General features: G+C 36.3%; 1 protein-coding gene across 1 annotated transcript in view; it reads right to left on the bottom strand.

Moving 5' to 3' along the window:
- Positions 1–21131, bottom strand: part of rab26 (RAB26, member RAS oncogene family) — a 304408-nt gene that overhangs the window by 82913 nt on the left and 200364 nt on the right. Inside the window, exon 5 of the mRNA XM_030122352.1 lies at positions 19822–19874. Coding sequence (XP_029978212.1) covers positions 19822–19874 — 53 coding nt within the window. The remainder of the gene's footprint in view (positions 1–19821; positions 19875–21131) is intronic.

Here is a 21131-nt window from a genome sequence, read left to right as displayed (position 1 = left end):
AATATTCAATTAAGCAAAAAAAAATTCTTCAATTAAGTTTAAAAAAAATCTTCAATTAAGGAAAAAAAAAATCTTCAATTAAGTTAAAAAAAATCTTCAATTAAGCAAAAAAAATCTTAAATTAAGTTAAAAAAAAATAAATGTTGAATTAAGAAAAAAAAAAACCAAAACGTTGAATTAAGCCAAAAAAAATCTTCAATTAAGTAAAAAAAAACAAAACAAATGTTGAATTAAGCCAAAGAAAAAAAAAAAAATCCTCAATTAAGTTAAAAAAAAATGTTGAATTAAACCAAAAATTCTTCAATTAAGTAAAAAAAATCTTGAATCAAACAAAAAAAAATCTTCAATTAAGTAAAAAAAAAATCTTCAATTAAGCCACATAAAATCTAAAATTAACAACTTATTTTTTTTTTCTGTTTTCGTACAAAAAATAACATTAAATTATGAACATATTTACATTTACAAACTATCCTGTAACACTAAAATGCAAATAACCTGAACAAATATGAACAACCTGAAATGTGTAAAGAAAATTCAGCACAATTTGAACATTTTTTCTTCCTGTTCCTCAGTGTTTAGTGTCTTTGCAGATCTGATCCAGAATGCATATGGACTAATGAGAGGTTGAGGAATAATATTGTTAAAATTACACTAAATTTTCTTATGTGTTTTTAATTTAAATTTCAGTTTTTTCAGGTTTTTTTTGTTTGTTTGTTTGTTTTTTGGATAGTTTATAAAAGTAAGTATTTTCATAATTTAATGTTATTTTTTTACACTGAAACAAAGACAAAAAAATGCAGTTGTCATTATTTATAGGTTATTATCTTATTATTTTCCTGGTCCGGCCCACTGCAGATCAACTTTAGCTGAATATGGAACTGAACTAAAATGAGTTTGACAGCCCTGCTTTAAGCGTTCATCGTATTCAGGATATTTCAGTCGTTTTTCTTGCCGTTCTACAGGGAACTGAATCCTCTTGAACCAGTTCTCCAGCCTGGACCGGATTGGAACCGACAAACAAATGAGCTGATCAAACCAGTGATGTCATCAGGCCAAATCTCTGCTTCCTGTCAGTCCAGTGTCTCTCAAAAGTGGGATACAGCTTGAATTCAACTTGTCGGAAAATTATTGAGGTTTGTCAGAAATGAATGAAGGACAGGTGGACTGGATGTCTATGAGCAGAGACAGGAATACTGATTTTTTTTTTTTTCTAAATAAAAAATTCATGATGTAGAGTCTTACTGATGTTCAACTGCTGCGGCTTCATCATTAAAGTGGGGAAGCTCCAAATTATTTTCAAAGAGGAGATGGTGACTGAACCTGTTTTCACCGATAAAATGCAGATTTTTATATATTGGTCAACTTTTTTGCACATTATCGCCAGCAACGATGCAGTTCATTACAGATGAGTCATATGAGTCATTCTGTTTACAGTTCAAAACATGTTAGAATAGAATAGAATAGAATAGAATAGAATAGAATAGAATAGAATAGAATAGAATAAAACTGAATAGAATAGAATAGAATAGAATAAAACTGAATAGAATAGAATAGAATAGAATAGAATAGAATAGAATAGGTAGAAAAAATAGAATAGAATAGAATAGAACAGAATAGAATACAAATAGAATAGAATAGAATAGAATAGAATAGAATAGAATAGAATAGAATAGGTAGAAAAAATAGAATAGAAATAGAAATAGAATAGAATAGAATAAAACTGAATAGAATAGAATAAAATAAAATAGAATAGGAAAAAAAGAATAGAATAGAATAGAATAGAATAGAATAGAATAGAATAGAATAGAATAGGTAGAAAAAAATAGAATAGAATAGAATAGAATAGAATAGAATAGAATAGAATAGAATAAAACTGAACAGAACAGAACAGAATAGAATAGAATAGGTAGAAAAAATAGAATAGAATAGAATAGAATAGGTAGAAAAAATAGAATAGAAATAGAAATAGAATAGAATAAAACTGAATAGAATAGAATAAAATAAAATAGAAGAGGAAAAAAAGAATAGAATAGAATAGGTAGAAAAAATAGAATAGAATAGAATAGAACAGAATAGAACAGAATAAAACTGAATAGAATAGAATAGAATAGAATAGAATAGAATAGAATAGAATAGAATAGAATAGAATAGAATAGGAAAAAAAAGAATAGAATAGAATAGAACTGAATAGAATAAAATAAAATAGAATAGAAATAGAATAGAATAAAACTGAATAGAATAGAATAAAATAAAATAGAAGAGGAAAAAAAGAATAGAATAGAATAGAATAGAATAGAATAGAATAGAATAGAATAGAATAGAACAGAATAAAACTGAATAGAATAGAATAGAATAAAATAGAATAGGTAGAAAAAATAGAATAGAATAGAATAGAATAGAATAGGTAGAAAAAATAGAATAGAATAGAATAGAACAGAATAGAACAGAATAAAACTGAATAGAATAGAATAGAATAGAATAGAATAGAATAGAATAGAATAGAATAGAATAGAATAGGAAAAAAAGAATAGAATAGAATAGAATAGAATAGAATAGAACTGAATAGAATAAAATAAAATAGAATAGAATAGAAATAGAAATAGAAATAGAAATAGAATAGAACAGAATATAATCTTTAAGTTAACAGGTCAGTCACTGTCATTGGCACATTCCATCTATTTCTACCAAAAACACACACAAAAAACGGTGCTTTTTTGGATTCTCTGTGCGACTTAGGGATCCACCAATACCACTTTTTTCCAGACCGAGTATGAGTACTTACATTTGAGTACTTGCCGATACCGAGTACTGATACTAGTCCTTAATAATCCCATTCCAGTTGTTAGTTCCTTTTGTAAATGTGCTTTATTGTCGTTGTCATTAGTCTGACTGGAACAAAGTGCTGCTACTGACATTTAATGTGTTGGAATGAGTGTTTGTCAGTTAATCCACCAGGGGGCGCCGCTCTGAATTAACCATACTGGACAAATACCACGAAGAAGAGGAAAGTTTAATGAGAAGAAGAAGAAAGTCAGTAATAACAAACCTGTAGACGACAGAGGGAACACTACTGTGACACTAATGCTGCAGCGTTTTCTCTGGTAAGGTTTAAAAGTTTAGCTTCAGCAGGAAGAGAAAAGACAAATGAGTGAGAAGTTTGGTTTTCACTTCCGCTGGCGGCGGTCCGCACCGCTCCGTACTCCTGCTGGTATTCTCTGTCTGGGTACTCATCCTCCATCAGCTGGAAAACAGATGGAATGTACGCAGAGGACGGACAGAAGGCTGCGTCTGTATCTGTGTGTGTCTGAACGCTACTGTCAGTCAGCCTTACTGTGATCAGCCTCATTTCTTTGGTTCCATCTCCACACTCTTCACACTCACACACATTATTCCTCCTCCTCGTACCTGCTGCACTGAACTGGGAATGGCACACAGCTGTAAGTGGTATCGGAGCATTTGTATCGGATATCTTTTACGAGTACGAGTACGAGTACACAAACTGAGTACACTGGTCTACAAATTTTTAGAAATGATTTACTTCAGAGATTAAATGTGCTAAATGTTATGTATTTTAATAAGATTAATTGGAAAATAAATGACAAAAGTGCCGGTTTGCTGATATTTTCAAGGTATATGATGAAGTGTTATTACACATATATATTGGTTTATGTACATTTATATAATAGTTTTATAAATCTTCCACTAAATAGAAGCTGTACAGTGAATGTATTCTAATGTGCAGACAGTGTTTTGAAGTAGATCTTGTAGCTCTGACACAAATATTCCTTTTGAGTCAAACCCATTCTCTCGTTAATTCTTGAATTTCACAGTTTGACCCAAGGCTGTATCTTGGAAAGTTCAGCCAACCAGCATTTATGACTTGATTTTTCTTTATCAGTGACTCTCATGTGGTAAAATTTCATTACTTTTATTCTGGAAGCATTTTCCTTGTAGACCAGTGGTATCGCCCGATACTCGTATCAGTATCTATCCCTAGTGCAACTCCTTCTGATCTAAACAGCTCTTTGCTCTCAGCCCTTCCACAGCCTGTTCTCCCTCTTGCCCTCAGGTAAAATGTACCACAGCCTGAGGTCCAGGACTGAGCCGTTCTGTCACAGCTTCTTCCCAAATGACATCAGACTGTTCATACATGTGTGTACGAGGGCGTCCCATTTTTGGGACTTCTTTTCTGACCAAGCTCTTAATTTGACCAGTTGATCTCCTATATATCAGTAACTCCCAAAAAAATTTTCATCCATAAAGTTTTAGACCCCCCCCCACTGCCATCTTTAGGGTGCCTGTCAGTCAAGTGCAGAAAACCCATTTTTCAATGGAAAATCCTGCACTGTAAGCCCGGAAGTTGTATTTACTAAAATGCTTTAATTACAATATACTTAAATGTTTTTAAGTTTAATGACATTACTATAAAATGTTAAGTATATTCTACTAATTTGTACACATAGTCGAAAGCATGAAAAGGTTTAAGTTGAATGGATTTTAATCACTTAGTTTTAGTCCTGACCACACGTTTTTGTCTCTGCATTGCATTGTGGGTATTGGACATGTTGTAAATGTGTTCTTTTTCTGTGCAGGGTTCAGCGGGGTTGTGGTGTTAGGGTTCATTTGGACTGAATGTGTGTATGTCAGTGTTTGTAGGCCTTTTTGTGTTTGTTTTTGTATTTTTGTAGAGCTGCACCATGAGTCAGAGCCAGAGGAAGAACTATGGCTTTCCTGTTCAAGTGTATTCTAGTCATTCCATGTCAGATCACCCAATGAGTTAAACCCTACCTCCTCCAAATTCAATGAAAATTGGTTTATAGGTAAATCCTAGCCAGAAAAGCCAAATTTTAAAATTTTAGCAAAATTGGACCAACAGTTTTTGAGATATCGCCATTTCTTTTTTTCACTTTTTTGCAAAAAATGGCGTGGCTGCCAAATTTTAAAGTGCTGTATCTCGGCAACCAGTGGTCCGATTTTCAAAAATAAAGTATATTTGTGAAGGGGAGATCATAAGGAATCTAAATACATCATTAGTTTTATCTTTTAAGTGAAATATCTCATCATGACCTTTTGACCTATATTTTGACCTTGAAATTGACAATTTGGGACAAATGACCCCGCGACGACTTTTCCTGAAAATTGTAGCCCAACATGTTGCCTACAACATATGAAGAAACTGGAGAGGTAATATTTTTCATTTTGAAGCAGCATCAGTTTGAAATGTGCATTACCACAGCTAAAAGTCCTACTCCTGTACATTCTATGTACATCCGTACACACAATTCAACACATTTCACACATTATATGCTTACCACATGGTTAACATGTTCTCTGTCTCTACACTACTAACAAGACAACTCAAAACTACTTGCTTGCAGTAGTGCATGCTATTCTCAACTGAAACTTTATTCAAAAATATCTAGAATACAAGTCAGGGGTCACATGACCTAACCTACTTAAACTGCAGACCATATGTCTGCCACTAAATTTCCCTCAGCCTTTGATGTCTGTTAACTGAAGACCTCAAGTCTGCCCTAAATTACATCATACACAAGAATGAAAAATAAATAAAATAAATAAAAATAAATAAAAATAAAACGATTGGTCACAAAGGCCAGTCTGCAGTGTGTTACTGAAGGTTATATTCTGGATTCTAAAGCAATGTTTGAATACTGTGTCAAGAATATCCCTGGAATCTCCTTCTTTCATGTCACACAAGATGAAGTCGCTGCCAACGAAGAAAACCTCAAACCTCGATTCCAGTTAGCAAGGACTATCAAAGGCACTCTGCAGTATCATCGTTTTGTACCTGTCTCCCTCACTCAGATTAAAGCCTTTAAACTCTCTGAGCAGGACAGTCCTCCAGATTTGGTACAAATCCAAGACGCCAACAATGAAACATGTACACCCAGGGTCATGCAAATTCCCTTGGAAATAAAAGCAGAATTTCGTCTGCTGTATGTACGATGAACATCCGTGGATCGGACTAGTTGACGAAATTTCTGAGGAATTCGGTGACTACCACATCAAATTTATGCATCCATCTGGACCTGCTAAAACCTTCCACTGGCCATCAAGGGATGACCAATGTTGGATTCCGGAGTCGGATATTCTATGTGTGATAACTGCTCCGTACCTAACCTCCTCCTCTACTAGAAACTATTGCCTCTCTTCAGATGACCTTTTCAGGATTTCAAGTGAATGCAACAAATGGATTCTTGACACTGAATAGACATGTCATTACATAAAAAGACTAAAGACACTGGATTTTCCATATTAAGACTGATAATTGGCATATATCTTCTCTTGACTTTGTGAATATGTGATGTACATGGATAATACATGGTTTATGTACACAGAATACAGGGATGATCATTTTAGTGGCAAGTATGTCTCATTCTAATTGATATTGCTTCAAAATGAAAAATATTACCTCTCCAATTTCTTTATATGTTGTAGGCAACATGTTGGGCTACAATTTTCAGGAAAAGTCGTCGCGGGGTCATTTGTCCCAAATTGTCAATTTCAAGGTCAAAATATAGGTCAAAAGGTCATGATGAGATATATCACTTAAAAGATAAAAGTAATGATGTACTTTGATTCCTTATGATCTCCCCTTCACAAATATACTTTATTTTTGAAAATCGGACCACTGGTTGCTGAGATACAGCACTTTGAAATTTGGCGGCCACGCCATTTTTCACGAAAAAGTGAAAAAAAGAAATGGCGATATCTCAAAAACTGTTGGTCCAATTTTGCTAAAATTTGAAAATTTGGCTTTTCTGGCTAGGATTTACCTATAAACCAATTTTCATTGAATTTGGAGGAGGGTGGGGTTTAAAATGTCTTTTTTTTTTGGGTGATTTGACATGGAATGACCCTACCATGGAAACCTTAAGGCATTGTCAAATTTAAAGCACTTCTCCCACTGGCAAATGACATTAAGCTAACTTCTGTAACTTCCATACATGCTATAATATATTAAGTTGAAAAAGCATACAAAGCACTTTATATTGCAAAAGATTTTAATTTAAATCAACTTAGAATTGAGTAAAATGAACTGATAATATTAAGTCTAATGATTATACAAAGCAACTGACAATGCAACAAATCTGAAGTTAAATTAACTTGGCATTTAGTGTGTTGTACTTAAAATAGCAATTCCATTCAAATCAAGCATTTAAGTTTAATACAGTCAAGTTTTCATTACTCATTACTTAAATTTTTTAAGGCAACAAGTTACCTGAGATTTTTTAAGTAAACTCAACTATCCAGTCATACAGTGTGCATTTGTGGGTTAGTTCTGCCATATCTGCTCATGCAAATGTCATATTAGAGGTTTTGGGGGATGCTACTGTCGTTTATGAAGGTCTGAAATCCTGTACAGGTCAAAGGTCACATGATTTTAGACAAGGTCAAGGTCATTTGACACTGAAAAATGGGTAAAATCACATGTTTTTGATTATTTCTTCATTGCCAAGTCTTATTTCACACATCTGCACTCAGGGCTGATTTCACTGGAGAACATCTGATCCTAGATTGTCCATCTGGTACCCTCCCTTTTCTGCAGTTCAGCAGGTACCAGATTTGGTGCCAGTGAATGCCCTGTGTAATATATCATTGTACAGTGCAATGAAATCTGGTTCTATGTTCTGTAAGGTGTGAGAGAAGTAAAATATGCACATAACTCATAAGATAGTCAAGATTAAAAATATATAAGTATAAAACAGTCAAGTAAAAAATCACACACACACAAAGACACAAAAGTGAGCTTAGTGTCAAACTGTGCAAAACATACAGGTGACAGTAACAAACATAAGGTTAAGTCTGTTTTTTTAGTCTTTTTAGTGTTTAGAATGACTTCAAAAAACATTTCCTACAACAATAAGGTTTATTTTGTATGTTTTGAAGTTGCACTAACTCATTAATTAATGGTTTAACATGATGACTGATAAAAGAACGAGTAAGTTAAGTATCCACCAAGATATGAGATGGAACTGCATCAACCTACATCATTATACGACAGAGTCTTGATGTGTTTATTAACCCTTTAACCCCTGAGCTATGATTCCAGGTAAAGGTTCTGCTGGGGATCTGCATCTGTTTCAGGTTCATTAAAGCTGCTGTCAGTTTGTGCTTGTGTTCCTTTACTTCTGTGGTTTTGTTTTACTGTGTGTTTTAGGGTCAAAACAGGTGGAAGAACAGAAAAAGACAAAGAGAGGAACTGAAGTTGGACGGGTTTGGACTTAATAAGGCACTAGAATGGACATCAGTAAGAGATGTAGGATGTAGAACATGAACTGTGAACTGGAACACACTGAACAACAAGGATTTGAATTTGGGCCCAGGAGTTTTTGTTTTGGTTTTTTTTTTTTCTAAATCAGTCCAGCTGCTTTTTGACACCTGGTTGAACTCCATAAAGCAGTTACACAGTTGAAACTCAGTAAAAACAGTTAAAAATAAATAAATAAAGGAAAATCACCACAACACTGGAAACAGCAGTAAAAGCAAGAAAAGCACTTGGAGAGCGCAGACCGACCGAAGACAGATCTGCCCCCCCCCCCCCCCCCATGTTTGTTTGTTTGTTTGTTTGTTTGTTTGTTAGCTGGATAACTGAAAAAGTTAAGGACAGATTTTCATTACATTTTCAGGAAATGTTGATACTGGCACAAGGAAGAAATGATTACATTTTGTTTTGTGATCGGGGGTGGGGGGGGCCTTGGCGGAGGTCTGCACTGTTTTTTCTAGAAAAGCACTCGGAGAGTGTAGACCTCCAAAACAGTTTAAGATCCTGTTCAAATGTTCAGATTCTATTAGTTCATAACGAACATCATAACATTATTTTAGTTCAATCCCGACAAAGGAACGAACATTATTTAATAAAAGAGTGTTAAATAATAATAAATAAAATAGAAACAAAAACAAAAAACAAAAATGAACCTCCACAAAATCTGCATCTGAATAAATACCTAAAAATATCGATACAGTACTTCTTGATATCGATACAGTATTGTGAAATGAAATATCATGATTAGGGATGTCCGATATTGGCTTTTTTGCCAAAAACTGATATGCCGATATTGTCCAACGCTTAATTTCCAATTCCGATATCTACCGATACCGCTGCCGATATATGTGGATATTAACTAATTTTAGGTAACATCACATATCTCCTGTCATGGAATTAACACATCATGCCTAATTTTACTGTGATGCCCCATTGGATGCATTCTCAAATGCAACAAGGCTTTAAAATGTAAACACTGTCTGTGCAAAGAATACATACTTCAACTGAAGTTGTGGAAAAAATGCCACATTTATTTATGTTCTCTCCCTCCCTCCTTGAGTCTATTACAGTGTGGTAACTCTACTGTACAGTTTTGAAAACTGCACATTTCTTTCAGCTACAAACTATGCTTCATTTACACGTTGGTAAATGCTAGCGAAATCAAGGCATTATTTTATCAGTTTTAATGATAGGCAAAAAACCCGATAACGATATTCACCGATATTACATTTTATGCCAATATCGGGCTGATAATATCGGTGGACTGATATTATCGGACATCCCTAATCACGATATATTGCAGAACCGATATTTTCTTACAGCCCTGGTCAGATACAGGTCAAATAGTGGCAAAAAAATCAGATTTGGGCCACATTTGGCTGCAGTCTGAACGTCACCTTATTTCTATTATTCAAGCAAAAATCAAGGAATTCAAGGAAAAGCAAAAAGTATTGTTACAATATTGATGTTTCTTTCAACAAAAGTTATAATTGCACCACTGTTCCAATGCTGTTGGAGGTGAGGGGGGCCTGGAGATTTTCATCCTCCAAAGGAGGGCCTGACAGAAAAAGATTGAGAAGCACTGCTTTAATCTATCACCTGTCTACCTTCTGCTCTCATATCTGTTCAGTGTTAATCAAAGGGAAAAAGGAAGCAGCACCAAGTGGACAGGAAATCACAGCACCACTAACAATCTGACTACAAAGACACAGGAGCATCTGGGAGAAAGGTGAGCTCATGTCTGAACCCCTGCAATCTCACCTCCATTATATCCCTTCATTTGTTCGCCGCTGTGGTCATGTTCACTCATTCTTTGATACCCACCCATTATCCAGTCCCAGAAGGGGATCATATGGACCAAAACCGGCCCGTCAGAGGGTCCACTCTGGCATGTGGGATTAATATGAGAAATGCAAAAGTTACACTGAACATATCAACAATCAATGATGTTAAAATAATTTTAGTTCAGATTCCATATTCAGACCAATATGACCTAAAGTGGGTCAGCCCAAGGTTATAACAGTTTTGGATTTTTCATTCTAGTTTAGTTTTATTTAGTTTTGACTTTTTTTTTCACTACTTCAGTTCGTTTTAATTTGTTTTTAGGGCAGGTTTGCTAGTTTTATTAGTTTTCTTTCTTTTTTTTTTTTTCTAAATGCTTAGTTTTAGTTTAGTTGTAGTTTAGTGGTCTCTTTTCTTGTCTTCTGTCGTCATATTCAAATAAATCCCACACAGGACTCTGCTGCTTTCTCCCAACTTTAGTCTCCATGTTTCCAGGTAGAGTGGGGACCAGAAGACGACTGGAAACCACAAGTGAACACAAGTGACGGAGCGTCAAGTGTCGTATGGTGGTAACAGCTAAAACTGAGAGAAATAAAGCAATTTCGTATCAATCCGACATTGACAAAGATGAAAACAAGGGGAATTTTATCCATAATTTTTATACGTTTTAGTTCGTTTTGTAAGCACACAATACAGTTTCAGTTAGTTATCGTTTTTTTCCTTTAATTACAGTTTTTATTTATTTCAGTTAACGAAATTTTTTTACAATTCTAGTTTTCGTCATTTCGTTAGTTTCGTAATGATAATAACCTTGGGTCAGAGCAGTAAAATAACAGCACAATAACCTATAAATAATGACAAATACAAATGTTTCTCTTTGTTTTACTGTAAAAAAGCAAAATTAGATTTATGAGCTATTCTTTAACAAAAAATGTGAGTAACCTGAACAAAAACCTGAAAAATAAGTGTAATTGTACTAATATTCTGCCTGTTATCAATTGTTTTGCGTATTTCCGGTGTTTTGTGCAAGTTATAATGTACACGTGTAAATGATCAACTGAGACAGAATACTGCTAAAATTGCACTTATATTTTTCAAGATATTTCAGGTTGTTCATGTTATTCACATTTTTAATGAAACTTTGTAAACATTTTATTATTATTATTATTATTAATAATAATAATAGTAATAATAATAATAATAGTAATAATCATCATTTATTTGTAAAGCGCTTTCAATCAAAGTGCTGTACAGATATAAAATCAATCACAATAAAACATAAAAACTAAAAGCATTAACAGTAAAAACAAATCAAGACATAAAACACAGAGTGAACAAGTGGGTCTTGAGCTTTGCTTTAAAAACCTCCACAGAACATGCCTGCCTTATGTCCAGAGGAAGACTGTTCCAAAGTGTTGGCACATGGAAATAAAAGGCTGGCTCACCGACAGTCTTCTTCCTGACTTTAGGCACAGTCAGGAGGCCAGATCCTTGTGAGCGAAGGGCATGAGAAGGTGCATACAGTCGAACCAGCTCTGTCGAGTTAGAAGGTGCCGCTCCATTTAAAATTTTATAAGTTAATAAAAGCTCCTTAAAATCAGCACGAACCTGACATGGAAGCCAGTGAAGAGAGGCCGACACTGGGGTAATGTGATCATATTTCCCAGCTCCAGTCAGGACCCGAGCTGCAGCATTTTGCACCATCTGCAGGATTTTCTTTATGTAATTTTACTTTTTCACTGTTTCACTGTTATTATATCCCTCAAATGGAGTTTCAGAGATAGAATGGTTTCACCCTGAACATTGCTGCTGCCACCAGATCTTCTTGGTGTTTTGGCGATAACTAGGACAGATCTGGTTGGATTTCTTCTCCCTTCATAACTAACAGAGCAGACCCCTAGTGGAAGAACCCTATGGATTTCAGCTTCTCTATGAGTATATAAGTCATCCAAATGGGGCGCTTTAGTTGTAAATCAGTTTTTGGACAGAAATCAAGCAATAATAGGCTGACTGAGATCAAATTTGTTGATATTGATCGTCTTCCAATATATCTATTTTCTGCCGACCATCCAGAGTTCATATGGTGTCATTTTCATTCACATAGGTGCAGTTTTGTGTGCGGAGAAAATTGGTTCTCTGACAATTATTCGGACACTATCAGTTGATGCAGCTCAAATTGAGTTCAGATCGATTTTCTAACAATTCTTTTCTTCATGCCACTACCTTGAGTTTACATGATGTCATATTTGGACAGCAGGCGGTGTGTTTTTTCCAAAGGGTTGGGGGAGCAGAGGACTGGGGGGACTTCGAGGATATACCTTTGTTACCCTTGTTATTTTTCCATTTGACATCCCTGTTGTAACATATTCAACAACAAAAAGCCACTTGTTTTGTTTTCATTAAGACTAACATGTTCTGCTCTTCTGTGGTGTTATCTAAGGCATCCTTATTCCCAGAGGATAATGCATCGGTGGTGGATGACCCAGATGGAAGGTCTGCTGTGATTGGTTTGTATTCTGTTAGCTGCTTTGGCTAACAGCTAAAACTCACCGCTAATGGTGCAATAAGCTGTAGACTACTGATAAATGTCTGATGAAGCATCAATCAAATGTTGGACATCACCTAATTTACTAGTGAAACAACTAGGGATGGGAATCGAGAACCGGTTCTTTTTGAGAACTGGATCCTAGTAGCTCGATTCCTTGGAATCGTTTGCCTCTCCGCGTAACGATTCTGGTTATGGATTCCACCTTCGTTGCTCATGCACAATGACGTCACGCGTACACTACATTGTTTTAGTCAGAACGAAGACAACATGGTGTTGAGGCAGAAACGGTCCAAACAGACCACACCAGTCCAACAGACCACACCAGGTCCAAACAGACCACCCAGGTCTAAACAACCACACCATGTCCAAACAGACCACACCAGGTCCAAACAGACCACACCAGGTCTAAACAGACCACACCAGGTCCAAACAGACCACACCAGGTCTAAACAGACCACACCAGGTCCAAACAGACCACACCAGGTCTAAACAGACCACACCAGGGTCCAAACAGACCACACCAGGTCCAAAACAGACCACCCATGTCTAGAACAGACACACCAGGTCTAAACAGACCACACCAGGTCCAAACAGACACAGCCAGTCCAAACAGACCACGCCAGGTCTAAACAGACCACACCATGTCCAAACAGACCACACCAGGTCCAAACGACCACACCAGGTCCAAACAGACCACACCAGGTCCAAACAGACCACACCAGGTCCTAAACAGACCACACCAGGTCCAAACAGACCACACCAGGTCCAAACAGACGACGCCAGGTCCAAACAGACCACGCCAGGTCTAAACAGGTCCAAACAGACCACACCAGGTCTAAACAGACCACACCAGGTCTAAACAGACCACACCAGGTCCAAACAGACGACGCCAGGTCCAAACAGACCACAGCCAGGTCTAACAGACCACACCAGGTCCAAACAGACCACACCAGGTCCAAACAGACCACACCAGGTCTAAACAGACCACACCAGGTCCAAACAGACCACACCAGGTCTGCTGGAACACTGTCAGAGCTTCCATTTCTTCTAAAGGGTGGAATCCTTCCTATCTGCTCAAACATTTGTCCACAGTATGTGATTCATTTGATTCTCTACTCAGCGGTGCTTGTGAATCTAGCGGCAGAGTGAACACCAGGCCGTCATCTGGGCCCAGTTCTGGTTCCGTGTGGGGCAACAAACGTCGTACCCCCTCAAATACAAGTTTCTGAAGGTAAGGGAAAGGAAATGAAGAGCACAACAACAGGAGACGAGTAGTTGAACTGGTTCCACGTAGTGGAAATGCGGCAACAGAGGATTTAGTAAAGCGTCTTTAGTTTCACTTTCACTGTACACCTGCCTCCCCCCCCCCCAAAAAAAAAAAAACAGGCCCAGCATCATCTGTTATTATTTTTTGTATACACTGCATATGTTCTATTTTCTGTGCAGATGGAAATATAAAAGACAGTTAATGCAAACACACCCGTTTGTACTCTTGTATTCCCTCACCTCACTGAGAATTGATAAGGAATCAGATCGCTAAGCAAAAATCGACAATGGAATTGAATCATTACATTTTTATCCATTCCCATCCCTGTGAACAACTAAATACTGTTCACTGCACTACAAATGTTTGACTAGCTGTAGTTACTTGTTTTTCTAAATTCAGATTTAACATAAATTGTATAAGGAACTTTGGAAATAATGTGAAATGATTTGATATAAACTAAATTGTACACAGCTTATCAATACAACTGAGGCTTGGTTAACTGACCAAAAACGTTTTAAATTTGTGAATTTGCTGCTTGTCCTCGTGTCATTTTAGCTGACAGTCGTACAAAGCAGCTCTGTGATGGCGTCACTTTGAGCTCAGTGACTCTTTCCTCAGTTCCCTTTAGGTGGTACAGAGCTGCCATTACTGCTGTCAGTCACAGCTGCACAAATGGAATTCAGAGGCTCCTGATAATCTATCTATTCTACCTGTCAGAAGTCAAGTCCAGCAGGTGTAACTGCAAGGACCCACAGCTGACCTGCATGTTAAAACTGTTAACACCGCAGTGGTGTTAACAAAGATTTAATGAACATTAATTATACCCAGTGGGAAATAACTTAAATGGACGAGAAACTGAAAGTCAATATATTGTTTCAGAATAGAATTGTCCAGCAACAGATGATCTCACATTGTTCTACAGTTTCAATATTTGCCCACATGTCTGTGTCTGTACTCTTCACTGCTGTATATCATTGTACATTAACCCTCTGGTATCCCGTCCACCAAGGCCCTTACTAAGCACCAAGTGTGCCTTTTTGGCACACTTCTGGAATAATGTCAATACATTTTTCATACAGTTTGTTTTAATTCTTTTACACACTTTTTTCTATTTCATCAACTTGAGCCATAAATAAAAATACCAAATATTCAATAATTGTCACATGTTTTAAACCCTTTAAATGCCGTGTTTTGTAATGTAAACAAAACCATTTTTTCGATGCAAAAAACCAAAAACATTTTTTTTCAATTATACTACATAAAAAGTGGGTCACATATTATTTGATTTTTCATCCTGGCATATGTCAGTGATTAACTCCAACACTGGTTAATTTACATTATTATTTTGTCGCTTGGTCAATGTCCAAATACTAGCATCTGTCACTAAGTGTGCGAAAAATGCACACCTATAAATCAAACTATTAAATATTATGTAGATTTCTTTTTCTGCTCTAATTGATTTATTTTTGTAAATCAAGGGTCAGCCCTAATCATACAGATCAAATAATCATACATTTTATGTTTTTTTTAACCCGTTAAATGATCGCTTTTTATCATGATGTCACTTACATTGTTTGATGCCAAAAAACATAAAATATAATTTTTTTCCAAATACTACATAAAAATTGGATCCCATATTATTTGATTTTTTTGCAGCTGGGCATATGTCAATGATTAACTCTAACATTGGTAATTTGCATTATTATTTTTGGTGCTAGGTCAAATGTGCAAAAATACTAGCATCTGTCACTAAGTGTGCCAAAATGGCACACCTATAAATCAAACAGTTAATATGAAAACAGTCCTCTGTGGTTCTGTGCAGACATTTAACATCCTAAAGAGGACACAGGTCTGTGTTTCTTTATGGCCAGTGCTATATGTTTGTACTGCTTCATTAACATCGACATTAGCATGCTAAGTATCAGAGGCAGCTCGTCAATAGGGGGTGCTATAGGGCACCACCGATAGGAATCACCTAAAATAATTTTACAAAACCATTAATATTTAACCCTTTCATGCATGAATTATGAGAACATTAATCAAGATTTTTTTTCTTTATTCCTCTTTACGCATTTAAAAAACGATGAGATATTATTATTTTTTTTTTTTTATGAAGCTATTTTTCATGGAGTTGCAAAAATGTGCGTTTAATTTTTAAAGCAACAAAAAGTGTATTCACTGATATACTGTGTGAAAACTATGAAATAAAAACATTTAATGCTGCTAATTTGATGTTTTCTCACATTTTAACATATACTACAACAAAAAGTTTTGGATATTAAAATTTTGGGGCTATTTTTTTCAGTTGGGATTTTTGCACAACGCTTTTTACTTTTTTGTGCATGAGTTGAAACACTTTTTGTTTTTAATAGCCAAACATAGTTTTATTTAGAAATGGCAAAAATGACACAAAAAAAAGACAAAAAAAGAAATATCCTTAACTTTTTGTTTGTAGTGAACTCCAATACTAGTCACTTCATGGAGACAATATGCCCCCCAAAAAAACTTTTGTTGTTAATTACAGTCTAATAACGATAACAAGGAATTGATTTAACACTCAAACATGTTAGATTTGGTTTATCAAGAACAGCCAAGTTACAGTAATGTTATCAGTTGCAGTGTATTGTGTATTGTGTTGGCTGATATGAAACTAAAATAACAAAATCCATGAATATACAAGAGAACAGATGTAGAAAAACTGTCCACTGGAGTGAACACTATGCATGAAAGGGTTAAATAAACAAGTTATGCATGATACAGCCAGTGAGTACTGCGTATAATCTGCATTCAAGTGTAGTTTTCGGTCATTTAATGAGCAGTCAAGTGATGTGTTTCCTGTTTGGGAGGACGCCCGAGAACTCCATAGCCCTTCATTATAAATGCGTGCCCAGTGGACCCCCCCCCCCTCCAATACAAGAGATAGGAGAGCATCGGGGCGCAAGCACCGCCCCAGGAGTAAACGTCACATCCCCAAAAGAATCAAGACCTTCTTCAGAAATGGAATCAGAGAATAGGTCCAGAAGTAAAACTACTGAGCTGAGTACACAGCTGGGCACTTCAGTGGTTATCACAGTGGGCTTTGGCGTGGAACGTGTGGGATCGAGTTCCAGGTACAAGTGTATCAGTGATACGTTTTAACCCTAAGTTGGTTTTCTGTTTTTTCAATGCCATGTGATCTACCTGTACTACCTTCACCGCTGGTCGAATACTTTGTCCACATTGGGTACGGTTACATGACGTTTTTTAAATCCGATTTATTTTTCCAGAAGAAATTAACTCAGAACTAAAGTATTTTCTTTTCTGTTTACATGGAAATGTTAACCTGAATAATGTCCACAACGGGGGGAAAAAGAGAGGACTCAAATGCGCAGTACTGAAGGGAAAAAATAACAAGTTTATTTAACAAAAATGAAAACCAAACAACGGAAAACACAGAAAACCTAACACAAAGCAAAAACAGAGTCCATAAAAAAAAAAACATACAAAACCTGGGTCAGAGTCCTTAGATGAGTGAATGTCCAGGTTATGGAATGGAATGGAAAGAAATGGACCAGCGCTGCATGGCTGCAAACCAAAGCCTTAAATAGGCCAGAGGTAATTGGCTGCAGCCATGCAGCGCCAGCAGGTGAGTCAGATGAATATAATTAGGAAAAGGAGGAACTGAGGGTCATACAGGCACAGACCATGACCAAAAGGGAGGAGCTGAAAGTCACACAGACACAGATCCTGACAAATAAAGGTTTACATGAGGTATTAATGAGGTAGATCAGTGAGCAGAAGGGTTCTGGCAGCCCTTCTGTTAGCTTAGCTTACCCTTCTGTTAGCTTAGCTTACCCTTCTGTTAGTTTAGCTTAGTCCTTCTGTTAGCTTAGCTTACCCTTCTGTTAGCTTAGCTTAGCCCTTCTGTTAGTTTAGCTTACCCTTCTGTTAGCTTAGCTTACCCTTCTGTTAGCTTAGCTTAGCCCTTCTGTTAGCTTAGCTTACCCTTCTGTTAGCTTAGCTTAGCATAGTCACTGCATTTCCATGGTCACACGTAGCCAGTTTTTTAAAGGTGATTTGTCGTCTTTTGTCAGTGATTTTGTCAAATCCGATTCTCTCTAATTATTTCTTTAGATCTGCGACTTACTGCACTCATACAATCTGTGGACTGTTGTGTTGACGGAAGTTGGAAAATCTTTTTGTTGGAAGGGATGCATGCGCTAATTAGCTTTGCTTTAGCGTTTTAGCTTTGCATTAGTTTTTATTTCCCAGATTTTATTAGTGCAGTAAGTCACATGACCATGATTGCAGTGCATATTCTTCCACCAGCGCAGAATGTGTGCGTCATCGCCACAGGACAAGACACTGAGCATGTGCAGAATGGAAGGAATAAAGTCCAAACGGAATAAAGGCTTTACATGTCCAGGAAGAATTTAGACCACAATTAAAAGAGGATTAAACCAGTGACTTTACTCGGGTTTAAATTTAATCCCATCTTTTCTTTTTCAACTGGAATAAGGTGTTTACATGGGCATCTGAAATAGGATCGAACCTTTAATCAGATTAAACCAGGAAGAAAAGTTGTCATGGAAATGCACGGATTATCAGTGGAAAAGACACTTGTGAGGGACATGTCTGACTTAAACAGCAGAGTCACAGAGAAATGTGCATGTTTGAAGGATAGACGGTGAAATTTACATTTTAAAAAAACACTTGACTGAAAACACATACTGGGTATTTTTATTTTAATTTAAATTAATATTTTAAAATAGTGGTGCCTGTACTTTGGTATATCCTAGTGTATATGTGGTTCTAGTGCAGCTGAAAACTGACTTAGCCATTTCCACCTTAAACAAAACAAAACCATACACACAATGCACTTTACATGCTTCCCCAGTCTCTTTTAAGTGAAAGAAATGTCTCAGTTTACATGTCCCTCCATATCATGTCACCTTGTTCCTCCCTATGTGTCTATGATATAAAGTAAAGTAAGTAAAGTAAATTTTATTTATAGAGCACTTTTCACAGACAGAGTCACAAAGTGCCTTAAAGCTGCATAGGCCTTTGTTGCCAGTTTTTCATTAAATCTGTAAAACCCCAGTCATAGCCTGAGTCTCACGAATCCATAAGTCTTTCCAAGATTACGCGCCTAAATCTCTTCCCTCACGGTAAATCATTTCAAAGTGTACTCCACCATAAACAAACAGAGCTGGTACGTCACTTGGACATTTTCGGAAATTCATTGTAGTGTGCATTGTATGAAGTGGAGCTCCATGCAGCCGCGTTATGGCCGCAGCGCAACAAATACAAAAACGGTTTCATTGCCTCTTGCTACTGCAGCAGTGGAGCTCCACTTCTCACAATGTATGCCGCAACAAATTTCCGAAAATGCCCAAGTGACCTACCGGCTCTGTTGTGGTGATTTTCCTTTACTGTGTTTTTGCTGAGTTTTGGTCGTGTAACTGCTTTATGGAGTTCAACCAGGTGTCAAAAAACAACTGGACTGATTTATATTAAAAAAAGAGCCCAAAATAAAAACTACTGGGCCCAAATTCAAATCCTTGTTGTTGTTCAGTGTGTTCCAGTTCACAGTTCGTGTTCAACATCCTAAATCTCTTAGTAATGCACATTCTCAGTGCCTTATTTAGTCCAAACCTGTCAAACTTCAGCTCCTCTCTTTGTCTTTTTGTGTTATTACCTGTTTTGACCCTAAAATACACGGTAAAACAAAACCACTGAAGAAAAGGAACACAAACACAAACTCACAGAAGCTTTAATGAACCTGAAACAGACGCAGATTCCCAGCAGAACCTTTACCTGGAATCAGGGCTCAGGGGTTAAAGGGTTAAAACCTTGACTATGGGAATCCTCAGTCATTCCATCTCAAAACAGGAGTCAGATGAATCAAACCAGTGAAGAATTTGGAAGTGAGAGAAATTCAGATGTACGTTCTCTTACCCGGATGTTGTCGAAGGATGCTTTGTTCGTGACGTCGTACAGGAGGAGGAGAGCTGTGGAGACAAAAATAAAAAAAAAATACTTGGAAGGATATACACAAAAATATAGAATATATACTTAATGTTACCTTCCCTTTTGAATTTGCCACTTTAATTATGGGGAAAACTGAAATTTTAGTGAACAATGCCTACTTGTATAGAATCTGAATAACTGCTGGCAAAAAGGCTGTGAGCAGGCACTGGCTCCAACCTGAACCACCAAATCTGGAAAAACGGGTAGATATTGTGAATGAAATTTACCAGATGGAAAGACTAACCTTCTCCCTTCGATTACAAATGAACAAATTTTCAAATCTCTGGTCAAAGTGGATATTTTTTGTTTACACTTACCAAACACAATCTGTTGGAATCCTAAATGTACAAGAAATGACAATAGAATGACAATGTATCTGGAATTGTCTTGTTTTTTGTGTAATTAATTAATTCTACTTTTCATATTTTATTTATTTATTTTTCATTTATTTTTCTTTTTTTCTTTAGAGAGAGGAGGTCAAAGTCTCTTGGTCTTTCGTATGTGTTTTGTTTATGTAACAATGCATCCATTGTTCGCTGTTCAGTTGTTTTGTTATTAACAAAAAAAAAGAAAAACTGAAATGTTGAGAATGGAAAGATTGGTCATTGGTCACATACTTGTTATGTGACCACAATGTAACTTAAATGTATGTTGAACTTTTCTCAATATTTCCAAATACAAATCTGAAAAAAAAAACAAAAAAAAACAAAACTGACATCTGCGCTCATTTCTTCCTCAGTCTGCAAACGTAAAACCTGTGTCTGAGTAACACAACACTGACTCAGTGAAAAAGTGTTATTTATTTTGACTAATCAGATCACAATCAGATTTTCCATCAACAATAATCAAAAATTAATGCAACAATGGATGGAAAAAAATATTATGAACCTTATTGTGACACTACATAAGCATTATGTGGCAAAAAAGATGTGACAGAGAACGTCTCCTGGAATCAAAACTGAAGGTGGTGCAGTCAAATATCGCATGTACCACTTTTTTTTTGGCCGGGAAGTGTATTTGGGTCATTCCATCCCAAATCATCCAGATTTCAGAAGGTGTCCCACATGACCCCCTCAGAAAATTCTGAAAAAATTCACACTTGTTCACCTACAGATAAACGAACACATCCAAAATGTCAATGTCATATCTGTAATAGTTTAGGACCATCCTGCAGTTCCACACCCTAGTTCAAATATCTCCAGTATTATTATAACTTGTGCAATAATCAATGCCATTCT

This window comes from Sphaeramia orbicularis, chromosome 19 (assembly GCF_902148855.1).
Source record: "Sphaeramia orbicularis chromosome 19, fSphaOr1.1, whole genome shotgun sequence".
Taxonomy (NCBI): Eukaryota; Metazoa; Chordata; class Actinopteri; order Kurtiformes; family Apogonidae; genus Sphaeramia; species Sphaeramia orbicularis.
The sequence above is the reverse complement of the archived record's forward strand: the minus strand, read 5'-3'. Positions and strand labels throughout refer to the sequence as shown.